The 20,599-nt window shown below is 39.1% G+C and overlaps 1 protein-coding gene and 1 long non-coding RNA gene across 5 annotated transcripts in view; one reads left to right on the top strand and one right to left on the bottom strand.

Moving 5' to 3' along the window:
• LOC149623650 (fat-like cadherin-related tumor suppressor homolog) overlaps positions 1–20,599 on the bottom strand; it is a 107,618-nt gene that overhangs the window by 1,991 nt on the left and 85,028 nt on the right. For 3 of the 4 annotated variants that reach the window (XM_089852820.1, XM_089852819.1, XM_089852821.1), the window contains 27 exons: positions 19,113–19,174; positions 18,505–19,054; positions 18,306–18,445; positions 18,067–18,230; positions 17,611–17,986; positions 16,923–17,541; positions 16,204–16,824; positions 15,896–16,098; positions 15,651–15,825; positions 15,230–15,451; positions 12,595–12,618; positions 10,018–10,315; positions 9,562–9,944; positions 9,202–9,507; positions 8,910–9,118; positions 8,659–8,848; positions 7,723–8,589; positions 6,396–7,651; positions 6,049–6,330; positions 5,563–5,896; positions 4,786–5,498; positions 4,538–4,703; positions 3,640–4,444; positions 3,067–3,525; positions 1,347–2,047; positions 1,085–1,255; positions 76–411 (listed from right to left, as the gene is read on the bottom strand). In XM_089852820.1, the coding sequence (XP_089708946.1) occupies positions 76–411; positions 1,085–1,255; positions 1,347–2,047; positions 3,067–3,525; positions 3,640–4,444; positions 4,538–4,703; positions 4,786–5,498; positions 5,563–5,896; positions 6,049–6,330; positions 6,396–7,651; positions 7,723–8,589; positions 8,659–8,848; positions 8,910–9,118; positions 9,202–9,507; positions 9,562–9,944; positions 10,018–10,315; positions 12,595–12,618; positions 15,230–15,451; positions 15,651–15,825; positions 15,896–16,098; positions 16,204–16,824; positions 16,923–17,541; positions 17,611–17,986; positions 18,067–18,230; positions 18,306–18,445; positions 18,505–19,054; positions 19,113–19,174 (10,632 nt within the window). The remainder of the gene's footprint in view (positions 1–75; positions 412–1,084; positions 1,256–1,346; positions 2,048–3,066; positions 3,526–3,639; positions 4,445–4,537; positions 4,704–4,785; positions 5,499–5,562; positions 5,897–6,048; positions 6,331–6,395; positions 7,652–7,722; positions 8,590–8,658; positions 8,849–8,909; positions 9,119–9,201; positions 9,508–9,561; positions 9,945–10,017; positions 10,316–12,594; positions 12,619–15,229; positions 15,452–15,650; positions 15,826–15,895; positions 16,099–16,203; positions 16,825–16,922; positions 17,542–17,610; positions 17,987–18,066; positions 18,231–18,305; positions 18,446–18,504; positions 19,055–19,112; positions 19,175–20,599) is intronic. The other variant, XM_089852822.1, reaches the window with a different exon arrangement.
• On the top strand, positions 19,050–20,457 carry LOC149623652 (uncharacterized). Its single transcript, XR_016374811.1, has 3 exons — positions 19,050–20,110; positions 20,184–20,259; positions 20,341–20,457. It is a non-coding gene; the product is annotated as an uncharacterized LOC149623652 (long non-coding RNA).

The following is a 20,599-nucleotide window of genomic DNA, read 5'->3' as shown; positions in this document are numbered from 1 at the left end:
TCATAATAACTATCTAGCATCGGAGTTGGTGTACGAGACCGAACACGAGGTGTTAATTGAAATGGCGTTACTTACATGGACTAAGGCCTTCGATGCACAATGATGATGATGCGGCGTCATCGAGTTCATTTTGATTAGTATCCGAATCACCGACATATTCCGAAGCATCGGCCACAGCGCCTTTACCTTGATGCTGTCTTAATCGATGTCTAGTTAAACCGGGTAACATCGATGGTCTAGTGACCGGGTTGCTTTCCGACATGTTGCCCAGAAGAGGTTCAGCTTGACTATTTTGGCTATTAGATTCCCCACTGTGTAAACTTGACGAGTCTCGAAGCTCGTTCATAGATACTTCCGTTATGTTTGATAGAGGTTTTTGCGTCGCCCAATCGGAGCAGTCCCAGTGATAACCTAAGAAATAAACCCAAGTTTTTCTTTAAATCTTTTATAAAAGAATATTGAACTTGGTTGGTTATATTTCATCCGTAACAATTTAGTTAATAAAATTGGAATAACGGGCTTAGTAATTGGATTTGTACAGTTGTAAAAAAAATTAGGCAGCGGCCACTTGTCAAATCATGTCCCAGTGGATGAATTTTATGAACGTGCAAAGCTACTAGTTCTTAGGTAAAACGTTTCCTATCATTCTATAGTCCTTCAGCACATTCGACGGAATTTTTAGTGGAAGGTACTGAAAGCCTATAGTCTTTATTTTACAAATATAGTTAGGGTAGCGACTGGGATGTCGAACGGGTAATGGAATATTGATTTCTTCAAGTATGTTAACGGAGAAATCAACGTGTTTAATGTAACGATCGAGGATTGGTAAAATATCAAAAGCCCATGCTTCACTCGTTCAAGTTTACCCTTATTCTTGACAGTACTATAAAAATGGATTGTATGGATTGTCCCTCCTCATTTGTTCTGCATTATATTCTAGAAAAGTAGATTACAGTCTATGATATTTGAGTAGGTACCTCTTATTTTAAGCTAATTCGCGAGAAAAAAAATGTGGAAACAAATGTTTCCCTTAATTATTACTATAGGTCCCATTTTTAAAGTAAGGAAACTAAAAGAGACTTGCCTGGAGAATCCTCCATTGAGGCAATACTAAGTGCGGAATTTACACCAGAGACACCGTTGCGGCCTCCATTAGGTGATGTAGCGGAAGAGGACATGGGTGCTGTAAGATCAGGTTGCTGTTGTTGACCATAGTTATTTCTACCCTGAGGACTAAGCCGAGTGTCTTTAAGATCTAATATTTAATAACAGAAAAAAATAAATTGTTCAGCGAAGGTTTTTGGACTGGTGAAAATGCGCGATGGTAGTTTGTTTAGAAAACGTACCATTTTGAATTTTTTCCTGATATATTTTATCTTTGGATATGGGTGCGTCTTGTAACTCCCAACAGTCCATTTTGTTGGCGCGTCCGCCGCTGGCTGGATTGGTATTGTAGCCAGCGGCGCTAGTTCCACCCGAGGATGAGACGGACATGGGTTTACTTATATTTTGCAAAAATTCGCTGCTGTAACGTGGCAATGATTCTAAATCGGCGCCGGCGGATCCGTAACTATTCAACGTCTCGAATTTGTTAAGTCCAGATAGGGAATCTTGATGGTTCAGTCTGTGGGGATGAGCGTTGGGGTGAAGCGAAGGTTGGTTGCTGGGAGTGTAGGACAGAGGACGTGGAGGTATAGGTGGCTGCTGACAGCCAGTGCCAAAAGCCGTGGTAGTCATTTCTAGATTGCTCACTTTGCTTTGACGCTTAAGATTGTCTTTTTCTAAAACCGTGTTTTTCATAAGAAACTCCCCAGCCACTTGGTCGTCTCTGATTTCGTTGTTCGGTCTATGCCTCCTTCGTTTGTGCCGATACCTCCAACAACAGGCTAACAAGAACGCTAATACTAGGATGAACGCGATGACTAGAGCGATTCCTATCACCTCCTCCAATGTCGTGTTCCACGCCGAAGAGGTAATAGACGTCGTATATAAGTGTTCCGAGCACGTGATACCAGTAACATTAGCGGGACAGTGACATTGAAATGACCTATACAATAGCGAATCAAATCTATCATTATTAACTAAAAGCTTTTAGCCACATGAGGTGAAGAACTAAACGCGTTAAGGGAAGAAATTGTAAAAGGGAGGGCCCTAACCCCACGTCTTTCTTAGAATTTTGAGAGGTGATTTCCCACTAAGAAAGCAAATTTCTTTTTTTAGAAGTATATAAGTAGGCGTACATAATTACAAGTATCAAAGCTTTAAAGTATCATGTACCATGGATATTTTATGAACCCACAAAGCTATCTATATCACAGTATGCTTATGGTGTTCTCATCAATACGCTGCGGATGTCATGCTGCCATATATTTAATAATATAATTTACATAAATAAAATTAAAATTTCTCCTATACTTTAGTCTATGGACATCGTCCGAACCAAAGATATTATCTATGTCTGAACTCGCGCACCTTTCTACACAATAAAGAGTTGTAAATTTTAAAAGTAGAAGCATCTATTGACGTTATCTTTCAAGGTGATCTTAAGGGACAGCTTATTAGATGGGATCTACTGACGGAAGCAGTTCCCCCACTTTTCATTTCCACTTTTTCGCAAATTCTTCCCTTTTCACTGATTCAATTTAAGCCTTCTATTCTATCGGAGTAAAATTTTGAACGCGAAAGTGCACTTATTTCCAGATAAGATTTTCCCTCGCGAAATATTTTGCTTGGTTGCTTAAAGGGACTGTCCGACCCCTCACCTTTTTTAACCACCCGCTATGCTGAGCTCGTTTTACAGACGGTCGAACAGCCCCTATTATTAACCGTTTATATGTTGACAAGCGTGTCGTTTTTAAAGAGGTCGTGTCACTAAAGGATCACCCACCCCTTCCCAACACCAAAGTGCTAAAAGGAATCGGGGAAATTCTATTATCGGGTAATCCAAAGTCAATCTTGGACAATCAAAGTCAATCTTGGACAATCAAAGTCAATCTTGGACAATCAAAGTCAATCTTGGACAATTTACGAAAAAGATAAAAGAGATATATATAAACATGAACGTACCCAATAAGGTTGATACAAGTAGCGCCTCTCGCGCAGGGACTAAGTTGGCACTCATCAACATCATTTTGACATCGGTCACCGTGAAAGCCACGACATTTACAAATAGGTCCACCATTTCCTTCTTCGCAAGCCGCTTTATTCATGCACGGATTTGGATTGCAGAAACGGCCATAATCACACCGCTTTCCAGATATTCGACTTGGACAAACGCACTTGTAATCATTATTAAGATTTTGACAGATGCCACCATTGAGACAGGGATCACTAGCGCACGGATCCGTGTCCGTTTTACAGAAAGGTCCCACAAAACGCGGTGGACACTGGCAGATGAAGCCTTGTTGGAAAGAACCAACTACGTTCGTCGACGTTGGAGTACACGTTGCCCCGTTGTAACATGGTTGTGTCCCGCAAGGCCCAGGATCAGCCAAAGACTGGCAGTGAAATTCCACATTCTTCATTCTATAACGTAATTTGATCATTTAAACTAAATTGTTTTTACGCTATCAAAATCTTAACCTCACTCACGGACGCAAAGACGGAAAATTGTATAATGGAACAGTCTAGAACATTTACCTTTTCAGAGTCGCGACTTGATTGCTTGATCGTTCTTGAAGAGGAATATTTGTGCCGTCAATTTTAATATCGTCCATACATCCTACAAATCCCATTCTCAAGTCTTCAATTTGTCCTTGTAAAATACCAACAGCAACGGATGATCCCATAGCCGGTGTAACTTTATTAGACTTGAACCATCTTATTTCTGCCCCAAAATAGATATCCGAGCCATCCATGTTCAAGATATCATGCACTCCCGGTGCGCCTCCAGCGGCTTTGTACTGTTTATCAACGATAATTTTGGCCATATTCCCGTGTCTTTCAACGTCTAACTGATGCCAAGTGCCATCGTTAAGTCTCGGTGACTCAACGCGTACTATACCTTCACCACTTCCACAATCAAATCGAAATTGGGCAAATCCGTCCAGAATTTCAACTACACTATAGTCCCTAAGACCCGAAGCGAACATTAAGTTTCCGGTCGATTGTTTGGTTCGGAAATGCAAGGAGAGAGTTAGATGTCTGTCTATGGGTGTATTAAGCGAATATCTCGCGTAACTTCGTCCCGAAAACGTTACTGGTGACCGGCCTATATAACAATTACTTCCCTCGCACGGAGGTTCGAGTTCTTGGTCGCATAATAAACCTCCCTTTCCCGCGGGGCATTGACACGTGTAACCATTAGTATGAGGCTGACCAGACGAGCTGACCCCCACAGTATGAGCCAGCAATGGAGAAGACAAGTCAGAACTGGGCACACATATTTGATTCGGTGGACAAGGTTGTCTGGCACATTCATTTACAACAACATCACAATGAGCCCCTGAAATATCATAGACAGTAATTACTACTACTACTGCTACAAAAACGTTATTTTTCAAGTGATTATATCGTATATAAGCTGTCAATCTCGTACCTCCGTAGCCAAGTTGGCATATACAATGAATCTTTTGTTGATGTTGCGGGAACACGTTACTAAATGTCTCGGTTGTAATGCTGAGTGGAGAGGACTGATCCAATGACATTTTATCGAAACAGTCTCCATTGGTGCAGAACTCCTTAGTACAGCGATTTTTCGAGATCTAATTTATAAAATTAGGAAAATTACAGTGTTTAAGTACTCATTACGCGGCAATTCCGTACAAGTAAACCCATGAAACTAACCTGAATAATTTTTAGTCCAAGAGTCGCTTGGAATGAACTCCACTTTTCCCTTAATCTAGATCGTATTTCGTTGGGTACATAATAGGTTCCTCTATTCATACCGGAGATGGAACTCTTTTGAACGGCAAATAGGACATCTAGATCACCTTCGTCCGCGTAACTTCTACGCGTTCTAATTTCTTGTTCCCAAGACATTTCTTCATTTCCATCATCATCCAAGAAACTGAACATATTTCTTTTGGAGCGTTTAGGATTTTTCTTGCGGTTTTTCTCATTTTTACTCCTAGTAGGCGGTTTCTCACTAACCGAGGATTTCTGGGAATCTCTTTCTTTCTTAGCCGGTTGAACGCTAAGCAACTCGATAGCTCTTTGCTTCACGCCAAACACATCTTGCAATCCTTTCACGAAAGCGACTTGATATGTTAGGATAAAATCTTCGGGTGTTACGCCAGCCAATCTTAAAATAACCGCGTTTTCAACCGCTTCTTGGGAAACTAGGACCACCTCAACGAAGATCATGGAGTGAGAAGTAAATTTTCCGTCCGTGACACTAATGTTAACGTCGTAGGACCCAACATCCAAACCAGCGCGCGCGGATAGTAAACCATCTTCGCGACCAATCATAAATAAATGATTGTGTTGAGATACTATGTCGTAAGTTAATTTATCATACGGGTCATCGTCAGTCGCGAATATTCTTCCAAGAGCCCCTCCTAAAGTATATTATAACCTTGTAAAGCGCGCGAGGATGGGCGTAATTGAATTAAAAATACGTACCGTGAAATTCATCCAAATAAGAGCTAACTGATATTCGCAATGGTTGAACTTGCGGAGGATACTTGCTCTCTTCAATAACTCTGACATTCACCCACGTATCGCTAGAGAGTGGTGGGCTGCCTCTATCAGACACCCGGATGTGAAGTAAGTAATTGCTTCTTTCCAAGTGATTGTACACTTTAGCAGATCTTAACGTGGCGTCTTGCTGAACAAGTCGGAATGACTTGTCCTCGTTCCCGGATATAATATCGAGTTTGAATGGTCCATCATTTGGTGGAGCGTCACTATCCGTTATCAAGAACTTGAGGATTGTGAAACCTATAGGCTTTCCTTCCTAAGAATGTAAACACACGATACAGCCATAAAGATTACATTCACTCATCTAAAAAGACTTGGTCGTGATTTTATAGTTATAATATTTTATTTGAGACCATTACGCTCTTTTAAAATTGACCGAAGAAGGAAAACGTTTGCGCCAAAACTGACCTGAACAATGGCGGTGAAGTTAACTTGAGAAAACAAGGGTGGATTGTCATTGATGTCAGAAACTTCAATGTTGACCAAAGCTGATGTCGCGAGAGGTGGCGTGCCACTATCTATACATTCAACTTGAAGAACATAATTTGATACAGTTTCCCTGTCAAGAGGGGCTGCGACAATTACATCCCCCGTTTCCGGGTGTACATTGAACTGGCCATGAATATCGCCATGGCGCAAGCTGAATGTTAATTTGCCATTAACCGCACTGTCAGCATCGCTCGCTAGTAACTGAGAGGATATTAACAATTGTAGAAACACGTCCATTTGGCTCGTGAAATTACATCAAAACTTACTTGAATAACAGTGAATCCAATTCTGGCGTCTTCGGATACCAAAGCAAAATAGGCTGGTTGCGAGAAAATGGGCGGATTATCATTGGCATCTGTAATTGATATGTTGACCGTCACTTGATTACTCAAAGGAGGTGTACCACCATCTTTGGCCAGGATGGTCAAACAATAATCCCTAATGGCTTCGTAGTCCATCAATTTCGCAACGGATATTACTCCGGATTTTGGATGAATTTCAAATGATCCAAAATCATTTCCTTCGATAATGGTGTAAGTAATTTCAGCGTTAATGCCACTATCCTTCGAAGTTGCAAATACTCGAATGACTTCGGATCCAGGAGGAGTGCTTTCCGAAGTTGAAATATAATAGAACGTTTGGGCAAATTCGGGAGGGTTATCGTTTATGTCTTGTACTAAAACGAGTAGGGTGCATAAAGATGATAACTGAGGTGTTCCGTGATCTTTCGCCTGAACTGTAAGGTTGTACATGGCGCGAGTTTCGCGATCCAGTGGCTTTTGAAGACGAACAATTCCCGTTCCCGAATCAACGGAAAAATGACTATGGGCCGAGTCAACAAACGAGTAGCTAACTCGACGGTTCATTCCCAAGTCAGGGTCAGTAGCGTGCACTTTGGCCACTAACGTGCCAACTTGGGAGTCTTCCGGGACAGCTACGGAATACATCTCTTGGCTGAATACCGGAGCATTGTCATTTACATCGCTAAGTATGATTTCCAATGAACTGGTACAGAACCATTCGGGTTTTCCCATATCCCTAACAAGGGCGACCAAAGAGTAGCGAGATTGTCGTTCTCGGTCCAGTGGCTTTGCAGTTTTCAATAGTCCGTAACCTGACGTTGAGTCAATATAAAGATCCTCCGAGCCATGGCCCGAAAGACTGAATTCCAACAGGGCATTTTTCCCTTCGTCCGCATCCGCCGCGTCAACCGTTAAAATGTAAGTTTGCGGGGCGATGCTTTCCGAAACTAGTTCATTATACTTGGACTTTAAGCAAACTGGAACGTTATCATTCACGTCAAGAATAGTGATAAGTAGTTGAGTGTTAGACACGAAAATTCCATCGGTCACTGCCACATTTAGTGTATACTGGTTTTGCGTCTCTCTATCCAATGGTTTGTTAATATAAACTTCGCCCGCCAGACTAACACCGAATGTTGTCTGAGGGTTTCCGGATGTTATATAAAACTGGTTGATATGCTTTCCAGCAGTTTTTTCTTTACCATTATTTTGGAAAGCATCTATAGAAACATAATGCGGGGCATTGAAATGAAAAAATATTGCGTGAAGAAAGTGAAACTTTGAAGCTTACCTTGATCTATGTCAGCATCTTCGACATCAAGTGATAAGAGAACGTAACCTGGCAAATTATCTTCGTTGACTGACACTGTATACTCTTGTTGTTTGAAAATGGTTGGGTTGTCATTATAATCCTTCACTTCAATCTCTACCCAAACTGACGATTTCAAACTAGGAGTGCCTCCGTCTTTGGCTATTACTTCAAACCTATATCTCGGAGTCTTTTCTCTGTCCAGGTTATTTAAAGTCATAATCCATCCAGTCTTTTGATCTAACTGAAATACGCCGGCAGCCATTTCACCACCATCGCCGAACGAATACGAAATTTCGGCATTTCGACTTAGATCTTTGTCCGTGGCAGCGATTCTCAAAACTGTCGAGCCCTTTGGCGAATTTTCAGCAATTTCCACGGCGTAATAGTCAGACTCAAATATGGGTGGATTGTCGTTTTCATCCATGACTCTTATAAGAATATCGGTGGAAGTGACGAGTCCATTGTTGGAACCTCGTCCTCCGGACATAACGGATTCAGCTTGAACCGTGACCGAGTACGTTGCTTCTTGTTCTCTGTCCAATTGAGCCATTAGAGACAATCGGCCCGTCACAGGATCAACGCTGAACTTTGACAATTGCAATTCCGCATCTGTTCCTTCCAAAGCTGGCGCCAGTTTGAAATGGACTGGAAAACTGCTGACGTTTAACGTGGTGACAACTGTACCCAATGGTGAGCCTTCCGAGAGGAAAAACTCGTAGCTAAGTTGCTCGAAACTCGGAACCGGTTCCAAGGCGTCAGCTATTCTTATAACAATTGGAACGTGACTTTCTTGACGCGGGACACCCTTATCTCTCGCTCGAACGAAAAATTGGAATTCCTCATTTTCTTTAAGAATAAGATGGCAAAATAAATAAACTCAAACTCTCTAACAAAAGTTTTCGTCAATATACATACGTAAATTAAATAGTTTTTGTAATAAATATATATCCCCACTGTCATGAGTAACGGCAAATATGCTAGTCGTTGAAATTCTAATCCCACCACGACTCGTAATAGATGGATAGCCAACTTCATCATTTGGATCTTCATAAATACTGTATTCTATACTTCCAGCCGCGCCCTCATCCGCGTCAGAAGCATGAACCTTAACATCGATAATAATAAGAACCCTCCCCTTTATAAATTTCCAAACCGCAGAAAAATACCTTCAGTACTGTGGTTCCAACTGTGGTATTTGCATTAATACTAGTACGATATTCGGCAACAGAAAACTGAGGTACATTGTCATTTGCATCTGTAACTGTTACACGCATTACGCTAAAACCAACTCTGCCACCTCTGTCAGTCGCAGTTACGGGTACTTCATAAATATGCCGAAATTCTCTATCTAAAACTTCTTGGCTTTTGATTTCACCTTTAAATTACAAAGAAAAACCGAAAACTGTATCCAGGACTGTCATATTAAGGTTTTTCAATGAAAGAAAATGTTAACGCTACCAGTATTTGGATTTAGTGAAAACAGTTTGCGACCCTCTTGACTTTGAATTCCAAAAGTGAATCTACCATATTCTCCTCCATCATCGTCTTTAGCAGTTAGTATAACCATCGAGGTTCCAGAGGGTGCATTTTCGCTTAACGCCACTTCGTAGCTAGTTTTTGAGAAAACTGGCGTGTGGCGATTTGCACTTTTTACATCAACCCATATTCGCGTATGTGCGGAGTGTACACCGTCAGTCACCGAAACATTTAAAGTGTGACGAGTTTGTTGACTCAGATGATGTACACTGGCCAAGTACACCATTCCTAAAAGAATACTCGTCATATACTTCAACTTTTATTGAGGTAATCGTCTCGTACCAGTATGCTTGTCAATACGGAATGCTTGTAAGTCATTGCCACCCACAATGGAATACGAAAGTTTGTTTTGATCAGATTCATCAGGGTCAGAGGCCACAACCATGGTAACAAATTGGTCCCTTTGAGCGTGTTCGCTAATTGAGCTGCTATATGTGGCGTGTTCGAATTTTGGTGGATTATCATTTGTGTCCAATACATTAATCCATATATGTGCGGTTGAACTAAGTGTGGGAGAACCACCGTCATGCGCAACTACGCTCAAATGATGGCTTTTGTGCGTTTCGTGATCTAGGATTTGCTTAATCCATAAAATCCCTTCCGTTGGTTCGAGATGGAAGTAGTCAGAACTAACAAATCCATTGTTTGATGAGACATCAAAATTTCTGTAACGCAATTGCAAATTCTAACTTAATATCTAGGCCTAGTGCTTTTTTTACTAAGTCGTTTTCAACTAACTTGTCTTTGTCGTCACCACCTTGTTGAACAGCGAGTTGATATTGTATTTTCTTATTCGCGCCAGTATCTCTGTCTGACGCGGAAAGTTTTAAGACAGAAGTTCCAAATGGCGCGGATTCAGACACAGTAGCGTTAAAAGATGTTTGCGTGAATACTGGCGGATTGTCATTAACATCTTCGACAGAAACGCTGACTTGAACCTCCGCGTAATAACCGGAAACCGAATCAGTAGCTCTAAGCGTTAGCTGATGTAACTGATTAACTTCGTAATCAAGCTCTTCCACGACATAAATGACGCCTTTAATCGAAAGGTTTCAGCCACCAGTGATGAAATTTCGTGTAGAAATTGTTTTTTAAATAAACGAAAGAAAAATTTAAAACACTTAAGACAAACTACTTGACACGAAGCTTAGCACATTTTAACCGTTCAAAGTTGAAGGTACCACCCCGTTAGCCCAGACACATTTACCAATGTTCGAGTTGTAAATACTGAAAAGCCAAATGCATAAGGGGACCACAATTGATTAGAGATGGTACTAATTAAACTGAATAGCAAATGGCTTTTAATTATTTAAAGCATTGAACCTGGTATATGACCTTAAAACCACATGGCAGCGAGTTATATTTTCATAAAGCTAAGTGTATAGCTAATAAAAATACAACAATCACAAAATACTCGTTTTAAAACGTACCTACAGCAACTCTTTCAATGGGTTAAAAAACAACACGAAAATATAATTTTTTTATCATATCATTGCTGTATTTGAACATTTTGTATTTTGTGGCTACCCTACCCACTTGTACAAACAAAACACATTTCAAAAAAATCTACAAATATATAAATTTCATGCACAGAGGTAAAAACCAAGCCTAACAAATTAAAACAAAAACGAAACAAAACTACCGCGGTATAATTCTATCTATATACAATCTCTGCCGAACATGCGCATTAAAATTCTGGACAAATTTTAACCTAAAAAATAAATTCAGTGCCCAGAAAGAAATTATAGATTTACACGATTCTACGAAGCTCATCTGTATCAAAACTAAACTGAAAAATCTGCATAACGAAATCTAATTTATAAGTACTATTATATACCTAACAGCGTAACTCTATAAGCAAATACCGATACATAGAGGTTTTGATGAAATGTCGGTCTGAATATGAATAGAAAATCAGCATCGCGCAGTAAATATAGTAGGTTGAATATTAATTTTGAATTTATATAGATAAGCTCCGATTTTACTTCTACATTAACCTGTACTTCAAACCAAAGGCTTTAATTTGTGTCAGGAAACGTCGCGATTTACGTCTTGAACGTTATAAGTGTAAGCCTCTTTCTCCATTACAGCTGGCACTGAAGAAGGTGGTACGGCCTTAACCAAGAATTAAGAGAATAGAGCTATCTCAGAAGCTTTTGTGTGACGTCACCTATGCTATTTGCCCATAGAACCAAAGTGGTACCAAACATGGCCGGCCACTGCCAAAGCTAAGCCCGTGACGTTTTACCTAGGCACTGACGTCACAATTGAGATAGCTCTATTGAAAGCTACAATTGTACCAACTCTTTCTTTACCAGCTAAGAGTTGACCTTTCATTTAGCAGTTCCTCACCACCAAACATTTTTTTGGTGCGTTTATCCTATTTTTACATTTGTATCTATAAAATCAGGAACACATACAGTTAATAGGAATAATTTTAGTCCCCATGTATCCAATGTTAATTTCTATTCGGGTTTTGTGGGCCGGGCTTAAGCATTATTCGTACACGCCTCATAATTCTGACGTCTTTCAACGTGAGGTCGGGTGCCAGCTCAGCGAGCTTGATGATTCGCAAGGTAAAATTTGTCATACACAATGATTAGTCTAACTTTTCCCACAAAATCCGCCTAGATACGTTGTGAAAATGGCTACACGAAGATTCCGATTAGCTGTATGCATTCCTTATTAAATCTAGTACTTTCAAGCCAATAATAAAGGAGAGACTGGTGTTTTAAATCGCCGACACCAGCGAAGGTAAAGATGGCGATTGGGTGTTTAAAAAAAAAATAAATAATAAAAGTTTTTTTTAGCTTATATTTATTCATATTTTTATTTGGTGTCTTAACCTTTCTTGTAGACATATTTTGTAGACTTTAAATCTACTAACCGCGCCTTTGATTGCTCTACTTCCTTAATTGCAATTAAAAAAATTGACAAATAACCAGAAGATACCCCTGAATAAAACGATCACTCAATTAACAAATATAGCATCATTATTTTCCAAATTTTGTAACGTAAAAGACGTGAGTCACGTGATTTGAAGCAAAAGATTTTGCCGAGCGTGTTTTTACACTGAAATAATAAGCGCAAGAAGAAAAGAAGTGAATCATTTTTCGATGAATTGAAGCTCCTTAAAATTTGCCCAAAATTTTAAAAACAAAATTCCATAAAAAAAAACTGTACAAAGAACAAAACATTCTTTCATCATTAAAAAGCGGGAGGGATTGGATAAATAAAGCTTTTTTTTTTCAAACTAATTCTAATAAAAACATACTTAAAAATAAAAAAGGAAATTTGAAATCATGAAATACTCACATGGCCCAGAACTAGGCCCGGGGTCTGGATTTAAAATTGTTTCCATATAAAAAAAATGAAAACGGAGGAAAGAGAGAGAAGAGAGAGAGAGAAAAAAGATATATATAGAGAGAGAAGAAAATAAAAAAAGAGGAATTTGATATAAAAATAAAATTAATTAGGATATATATGGCCAAAATAATTAAATTATAAAATTAATACCCAAATGATAATAAACCAAAATGAGTTTTTGAAATAACATGCATTTTTTCGTAAATATAAGTAATTTACGTAAGCATCGTTTATTGCGTCATTGCCAGAACTTAAGAGAAAATGGCTTCAAAATTTAATAAACCTTAGCTCAGTTAGGGTAAATTAAAAATTACGAGATAAGTAATTGGCGTTAAGCTCATTACAATTCTGTTCAACAAACTCTGCATTCCAACTGTACACTATGACCTACGATTGTTTATGAAAGGTTTCACAGTTTGGCCTTTCGAACCCTGATATTTTGAATATCTTTAAACACACCTATGTGTTTTTAAAAAGCTTAAAACTAAAGGTTCCGCAAGTCAAGGCTTGAAGTTAGTAAAACTGTTTTACCCCTTCCGCCATTGCTGTTGTACTTTCCTGATTGCCCAGTGCAATCGTTGCGCGAGCTACTTGCAGAACCCTTTATTGCACAACCTCGCGACATTAATTGAAGATAATTAAATTTGTGGAACAAATTGTAATGAACTTTCTTCTCATAAAGGTTATTATTAATATACTTAAGCGTGTTGATAGTTTAAACCAATAACCCAAGAGAACTGAAAACCATTTATTATCAATATAGTGAAATTTATGCGGTATTTGATTCATTGAAGAAGAAAAACAAATTAGAACTAATTAAGTAAAGTGCTGAAAAATAATTGCTTGAAAAAAACTAGAAAAATGAGGTGTAGAAAGGAAAATATCCTAATTAATTTCGGTTCAGTACATTCATCTTTTCATTAGAAATGCTGCCTTGCTTCCATATTTTGAATGCATGTTCATAAATTAATATATTTTTCTTTTTAATTAACCACATATTCGCTTGATGAAATAAGTACCACTATAACCAGAAGTACGACATTCAAACGTTAACAAAGGTGTTCCCGGGTGAAATATAATTTTTTTCAAATTGTTATTTGTTAAAACTCGAGGCAGAGCCAATAGAGAGAACTACTAGGAATATTATCGTGTGTCACACCCGCTTATCTCGGTTCTGGCTGGTGACCAGAAGTCACCAGCTTAGGCAATAGAATTTAGACCCCACCCCCTCCCCAAATATTGAAGTCACGTTACTTCTTTTCACATTCGTCGTAGCCGATCAGACTGAGTGATCGGTCCCTCGATAAGAATAAACACTATGGGTAGCCCAGAAAGTGTCCACACCCTGTTCAAACAAAACCTTAGTCTATAACACGGGAACAACCTTCCTTAATGTTAAGTGTCGTAGAATCATACTTATTGTCAATATACGACCTATGATATGACATTAGCCATTTTTAATCTGAACAAAGCGGTAATCATACTTTTATATTATACTTTTTCTTTTGTCAAAAAAAGGTGGTTCAAGGAAGGGTATTTCAGGGCTCCCACAGAAATTTCTTAAAATAATAGTGAAAAAAGAGACCTTTCACGGTAAAAATAGGGTAAAATAAGGACCAAATTCTTGGAAATAGGAACCAAATAGAGACCAATTCAAAATCAAAATTAGATCTTTATTTGTACGGAAGTATCACAAAAAAAGTTGAAAAACCAAAATAAACCTCTCCGAGCCAAGACGAATTTACTTTCTAAACACAGTTCCACCAGCCAATGAGAAAAACCGGAAACACATAGTTCAAATTGGCGAGATATTGCCAAGGTCATTTGTAAAGGTTATAGCGTTTAATAATTCCCTGTGGATCGGAGTGGGAATAGTTTTACTGTTGCAAAAAATTTTAGATGGAATATTAAAAACGGGAATTTTCGAAAATAGGGTGGTTTAGAGACCAAATGGCGATTTTAGGGTGGTTTAGAGACCTACCCAAAAAGTAGAGACTTTTAGGTATTTTAGAGACCAGATGGGAGCCCTGGTATTTGCATTTTGCACTGATAATCGTAGTCAAAGATAGTGTTGCTATAGAAATAACATTGCCAGGTATAATTGAAGTCTGTACATACGCTATATTTGCTCGGGATAATAGTAAACAATTTCAGTGCTATAATTGAAGCGCAAAGTAAATGCAATGCAATAATGGCAATATGTTTCCTTTGATTTTGTTTCAAAACTGGGAATATAGGTAGCGCAGATTGGCCAAGGTTCATCAAATCACCCCGAATTCACACAGAACAGGCGCGGGAATTTGATGAAATATCTAAGCAAAAGTATCGTAATAGACTAGCTACCATTTTGAGGGAAAAGTATAGTACTAAAAACCTACAAGAAGAAACACAACCCCAAGCCGCGTTACGTCATATGCCTAATATAGTATTAACTCTCACTGCAATTAGCAGTAACAATGGTACACTAATTTATTTAATTTCTTGTTGATAATGTTATCAATTAATCTTAAAATTAACCAGTTTTTATAGTAGAACATTCGCGGATTTTTCAATAAGTGTATTACTAAAAGAAAATGTTCCTTACCTGTATTGAAGTCCACAGCAAATTCCTCTTGCTGATTTCCGGCAACGATGCTATAGATGAGTTGGCGACCTTGAGGACTCGTAGCCTGGACTGTCAAAACAGGAATTTGAGATCCGATGTTTTCAGGTACTGAGACCGAGTAGAACTGTTGAGGGAAAACTGGCATGTTACGATTGATAACTTTAACTGGTACGGTCACTTCTGATCTTAGAGATGGATCACCTGAAATGAATGACATTGACATAATGTTAGAACGAGAAATTATTTGTCAACAATGACACTGACATGATGTTAAAACAAGAAATTATTTGTCAACAATGACACTGACATGATGTTAAAACGAGAAATTATTTGTCAACAATGACACTGACATGATATGAAAAACAAGAAATTACTGTCAAAAATTACACTGTATACGTACCAGAGTCGATAGCTATCACCACCAAATGATAGTCTGTATTGTGTGAACCCAAGTTCTGTTTCAATCGAATATCTCCAGTTTTGGAATCAATTGTAAAAAAAGCTGAAGAATCCGATTCTTGCAATTCATACTGAACGAAACCATTCTGACCTATGTCTAGATCAATTGCCGATACCTATAACCCGCAATATATTTTTTTGTTGTTTTACCATAGTAGTAAAGCGCAAACATAATGGTAACCATACCTTTCGAACCAAATCTCCCGGTTGAGCTTCAACAGGCACTACACAATGATACGGTAAGTTGACAAACATCGGTGCATTGTCGTTCACGTCCGTTATGGTCACTTCGACTAAAACGTGCGCGATACGAGGGGCTTCTAATAATTCACTCTTGGCTTCGACAACCAGAGTGTAGCTGCTTCTAACTTCGCGATCAAACGGGCGACCTACCAAAATTTTAATCTCTTTATTAAATAATCTAAAGTCTAAAATGCGGCCACGCTTTATTTGTAGTAAATCTAAAAAGTAAGCCAATGAAAGAAGAATCTTACCCGATGTTCTGACGGCTCCTGACGTTTTACCAATGGAAAACATTGGCGATGGATTTCGAATGGAAAATATAACGTGCTCGTTTAGAGCACTTCCCAAAATTGTCACAACACAAACAGTTTCGGGGCTACCAGCAACATTTTCTGGCAAACTAACTTCGTATTTTTCTTTGCTAAATTTTAAGCCGCTGCTTCTAGTCTCCCGTATTTGTATCTTAACAACGCAACTGCTTTCAAACTGTCCATCATCCACGGCTAAATTAATTTCGTATTCCTTTTTGTTGCTTTCTGGTTTATTGACGATTATTTCACCGGTAACCGAATCAACGATAAACTGTTCATTCGAATTGCCCGATACGATAGAGTATTTCAATTCGGAGCTATCAGGATCACGAGCTTGAACTTTGGTAACGACAACTCCTTTGTACGTTGGAAGCAGCAGTGTCGCGGAATAAAGTGATTTTAAGAAAACTGGCGCGCAATCGTTAACGTCTAAAACTGTAATGTTAACTTGAGCCGCTCCCAGTGCGCTTAGTCTTGGCCTTCCAAGGTCAGATAATTGAACGGTGAATATGAAATAAGGATGGGTCTCGTGATCTAATGGTGAAAGGATGCTTATGGCTCCTATGGAGAAATTCAAATAGGCATTTGTCTTTAGTCACCCATTTTTAACGCAATGTTCCCTGCAAACTTACAACTAATTACCAAAAACTATCACTAACCTGTTCTTTTGTCAATCTGAAAATATTTTTGAGCAAATCTCTCCACAATTTCAAAGTTCAAGATAGCGTTTCTTTCCGAGTCCTTGTCTGATGCTTTCACAACCAACGGGTTATTATCTTCCCTTAAGGCAAAACTTCCAACTTCGGCCGATTCGCTAACCCTACCCATATACACTTCTCGCTCAAACTCGGGACGGTTGTCATTTCGATCTAGCACGTGTATCGACAATGTGGCGCTAGCGTTTGAACCAACCATGTTCGTCGCTCGAACGGTTAAATTATAAAATTTCGTTTTCTCAAAATCTAATTCTCGCGATGTACTAACGATACCCGAGATGGAATCTATAACAAAATCATTGTCTTTGTTTCCGTCCGTAATTTCAAAGTAAACCGATGACCGACTGCGGATGGAAAAAGACGCGACCGATGTACCGCTTCTTTCATTTTCAAATAATTCAGCGGAATAGTGACTCTGTTCAAACTTTGGAGACGCGTTATCAGCTTGTGTCACCTTAACGTGTACAGTTACCGTACTGTTCAATGTCGGTATCCCGTGGTCATTCGCGCGTACCATTAAAAAATATTCGGGCATGATCTGACTATCCAGTTCACGCGACACCTAAATAATATAGTTAAATCATTGAACCCTTCCAATTAAAGTTAAGTACGTATGTGTTAAGTAAATTACCTGCAAAATTCCCAGAGTTGGATCAACGGAAAACGCTCCACCTATATTTCCAGAGACCAATGAATAAGTAATCTCTGCATTTTTCCCTTTGTCCCTATCAACGGCTAACAGCTGAACAACCGACGTTCCCTTAGCGGACGTCTCAAATACTTTAGCGCTAAACATTGGTGCCAGAAATTCGGGTGCGTGATCATTGCGGTCTTGTACGTGTACTAATAATCTAGCGTAATCTCTCTTAGCCGGCGTTCCTTGATCCTTTACTTCCATAGTTAAAATGTGTTTACGACAGCTTTCATAATCCAGAGGTTTACCCGAAACTGAGACTGAACCAGTTCTTTCATCAACTTGGAAATGACTTAAGCTCCCTGGACTTGCGCTGAAAGTAAGTAGGTAAATGATTTATGGGACACCGTAGCATTGTAGTTATTCTCTTAACGAGAATGAATTAGTACATACCTATTGTGAATAGCGTAAAATAACTTCTTTTCGTGGTCCCTATCTGTTGCAGTTAGTTGAAAGAATGGCGAGCCTAATGGAATACTTTCTGGAATGTCTATGCTATATGATCTTTGAGAAAATAATGGCGGGTACTCGTTTTCGTCCCAAACACCAACGTGCAACTGTTGTAAAAAATAATGTTGTTTATTAAATTGCTAATCCGGACGTAGCGATGGCGGCCCAAAATGTTATCTTACCATAAAGTAAATGGAATGAACCATATCTGTAACTTTAATGGAAAGATTGTACGATGATTTTGCCTCCCAATCGAGAGGTCTAGCTAAAGTAACCGCAGTCCCTCTCGGTTCAATAGTAAAAGAATGATCTTCGTTTCCACCTATAGGTTTTATATTCGTTAGCTATGATTTAAAAATCAATTATATCTCCGTGGCTTACTTTCAATGGAATACCATAAGGGGTCATTGTCAGGATCTTGGGCTTCAATAAGGTAAACCAAGTGCCCAACTTTGTCTTTTTCAGTAACTTGCGCAGTGGCTGTATCAGCGCGTAAACCCCCGCTACGTAGAAAGACAGGCGGTCTAGCTGACTCTTTAATTACAGAGACAGCTTCCAAGACAACGGTAGCGGTTGATTCCAGAGGAGTTGACCCACCATCGGACGCTTTTACCATAACTTCGTAAGACATTCCCGTTTTTAGTTCGTTCCGAGTTGAAATAACGCCCGATATTGGATTAATAGTAAAGAATGAGCTAGCCATTCCTTCAACGATGGAATAAGTTATTTCTCCATTTTTGCCCTCGTCAGGGTCCCACGCTATGACTCTACATAGTACAACGTCTTTGTTGGATTTTTCCATTTCCGGTACAGTGAATCGCAAAGAGTTTTTCGTAAATTCAGGGGCATTGTCGTTAATGTCCTCAACATCAACTACCACTCTCGTGACGCTTTCAAGAGGGTATGGCTCGCCATTATCACTCACAGTAACCTTGTGGTTTACAATTGTTTAGATAAAGACCTTACAAATATCTACATCGCAACGTTACCTCTAGTATATGTTGAGCTTCGCTTTCTCTGTCCAATGGATCAGAGGTTGTGGTTATAATGCCTAAAAACAAAAATTAGGCTTGAACTAAATCCAGTTTAAGAAACGTTTGCAACAAGCACTTAAATATTAATCAGCATTAACCATAGCTATTTGGATAACCAACCATATCGTTCAATGACGTAGGCCTAGCTAGTTTTAATTTACAATAACGGCCCGTTTAACCTTTAGAATATGGTTTTGTTATTATAAATAAATATTAAACAACCCCTTTGAACAACGCGTTAAACATTAAGGCTCGAGTATCGAATTGTAACTTGGAAAAGAATTTTACATGAAAGCCCGTGATAAAACACGATTAACAAGCACTCCTGGATATTGTTACACAAGTAAAAGCATATACTAAAGGTATTGGAAGCGCGCCGCTTTCGTGTTTGACGGTCTTTAAACTGTAGTTAAGTGTTTATCTACTGAAAGAGGTGAGTGTCTATTTCCAGATCAAAACGGCGAGGCGCGAAATGGTATACCACGCGGGGAAACCCTTTGGATAAGAAACCATTAATTTAGTCTTTTTATAGAGCATTGGCTCGCATGGGTGCAGCTTCGCCCCCAAACGAAAATATGCAAGATTGGCGTGTTAGTTGCCAATCATCTATCTCCCTAGTACCTAAGAGTTCTAGACGATAAGGATTACCCACATCAAACCGTTATTGTATGGTTTAGGTGCCGAGTAAGAAGAATTTAATTTATATAAACTTTATCCAGCTGCTTATAAAGGGCGAGAGAGTTAGCCAAATATAAATTAATGACTAATTTTAGCATAAGTTCCATAAGTTTGTCACTGGTTACAAACTGGAGCTTGTCACGAAGTGACGTTGGTGAAACGTCATATATTCTTGTAAAGCGACGCCTGTGGTGAGGCTCTGTCAAAGGTTTAGTGCAGACAAAATTAACCACCGAGTGTAGTCAATTGTCACGTCGTTCTCGAACGAGCTCTCAGTAAGTCTCTAGCATTACGAAGTATAGGTATTGTCATCCTTATGGAACATATCTTATAAACTTATGCTTTTAGCAATAGATCCTATGATTTTTATTTGGAACCGGAAGGTCCACAACACAATTAGGATAGTGAAGAACGAGGGTTCTTGGTATGAATACTTTCAACTTAATGAAAAGCGAGCTGTCAAGGATTTACATTTGTATAAAGTATGGTGCGGTCCTAACAGTAGAAACCTAAATCACGAGATATCGTCAAAAGGATGGTGAAATGATTTCCTTTGGGCATTTGAAGCGACGACGACGACGACGACGACGACGCTCGCCTTTGGGTCCCCGAGAGACTCTCGACACCCGAGCAAGGGTGCAATTCAAATCAACCCATAGAAAGCGAGTATTCAACTTGATAACCAGTCTCTTCCTGATTAGATCCAAAAGCAAAGTTTATGATTGGATAGAGCCATACGGGGAATTTCTCAATGGCCTGCGGGA

Source organism: Phalangium opilio, unplaced genomic scaffold (genome assembly GCF_054372755.1).
Source record: "Phalangium opilio isolate 3A_F unplaced genomic scaffold, DU_Popi_V2 ptg000113l_1, whole genome shotgun sequence".
Lineage (NCBI taxonomy): Eukaryota > Metazoa > Arthropoda > Arachnida > Opiliones > Phalangiidae > Phalangium > Phalangium opilio.
This window is presented reverse-complemented; position numbering and strand designations above follow the sequence as displayed.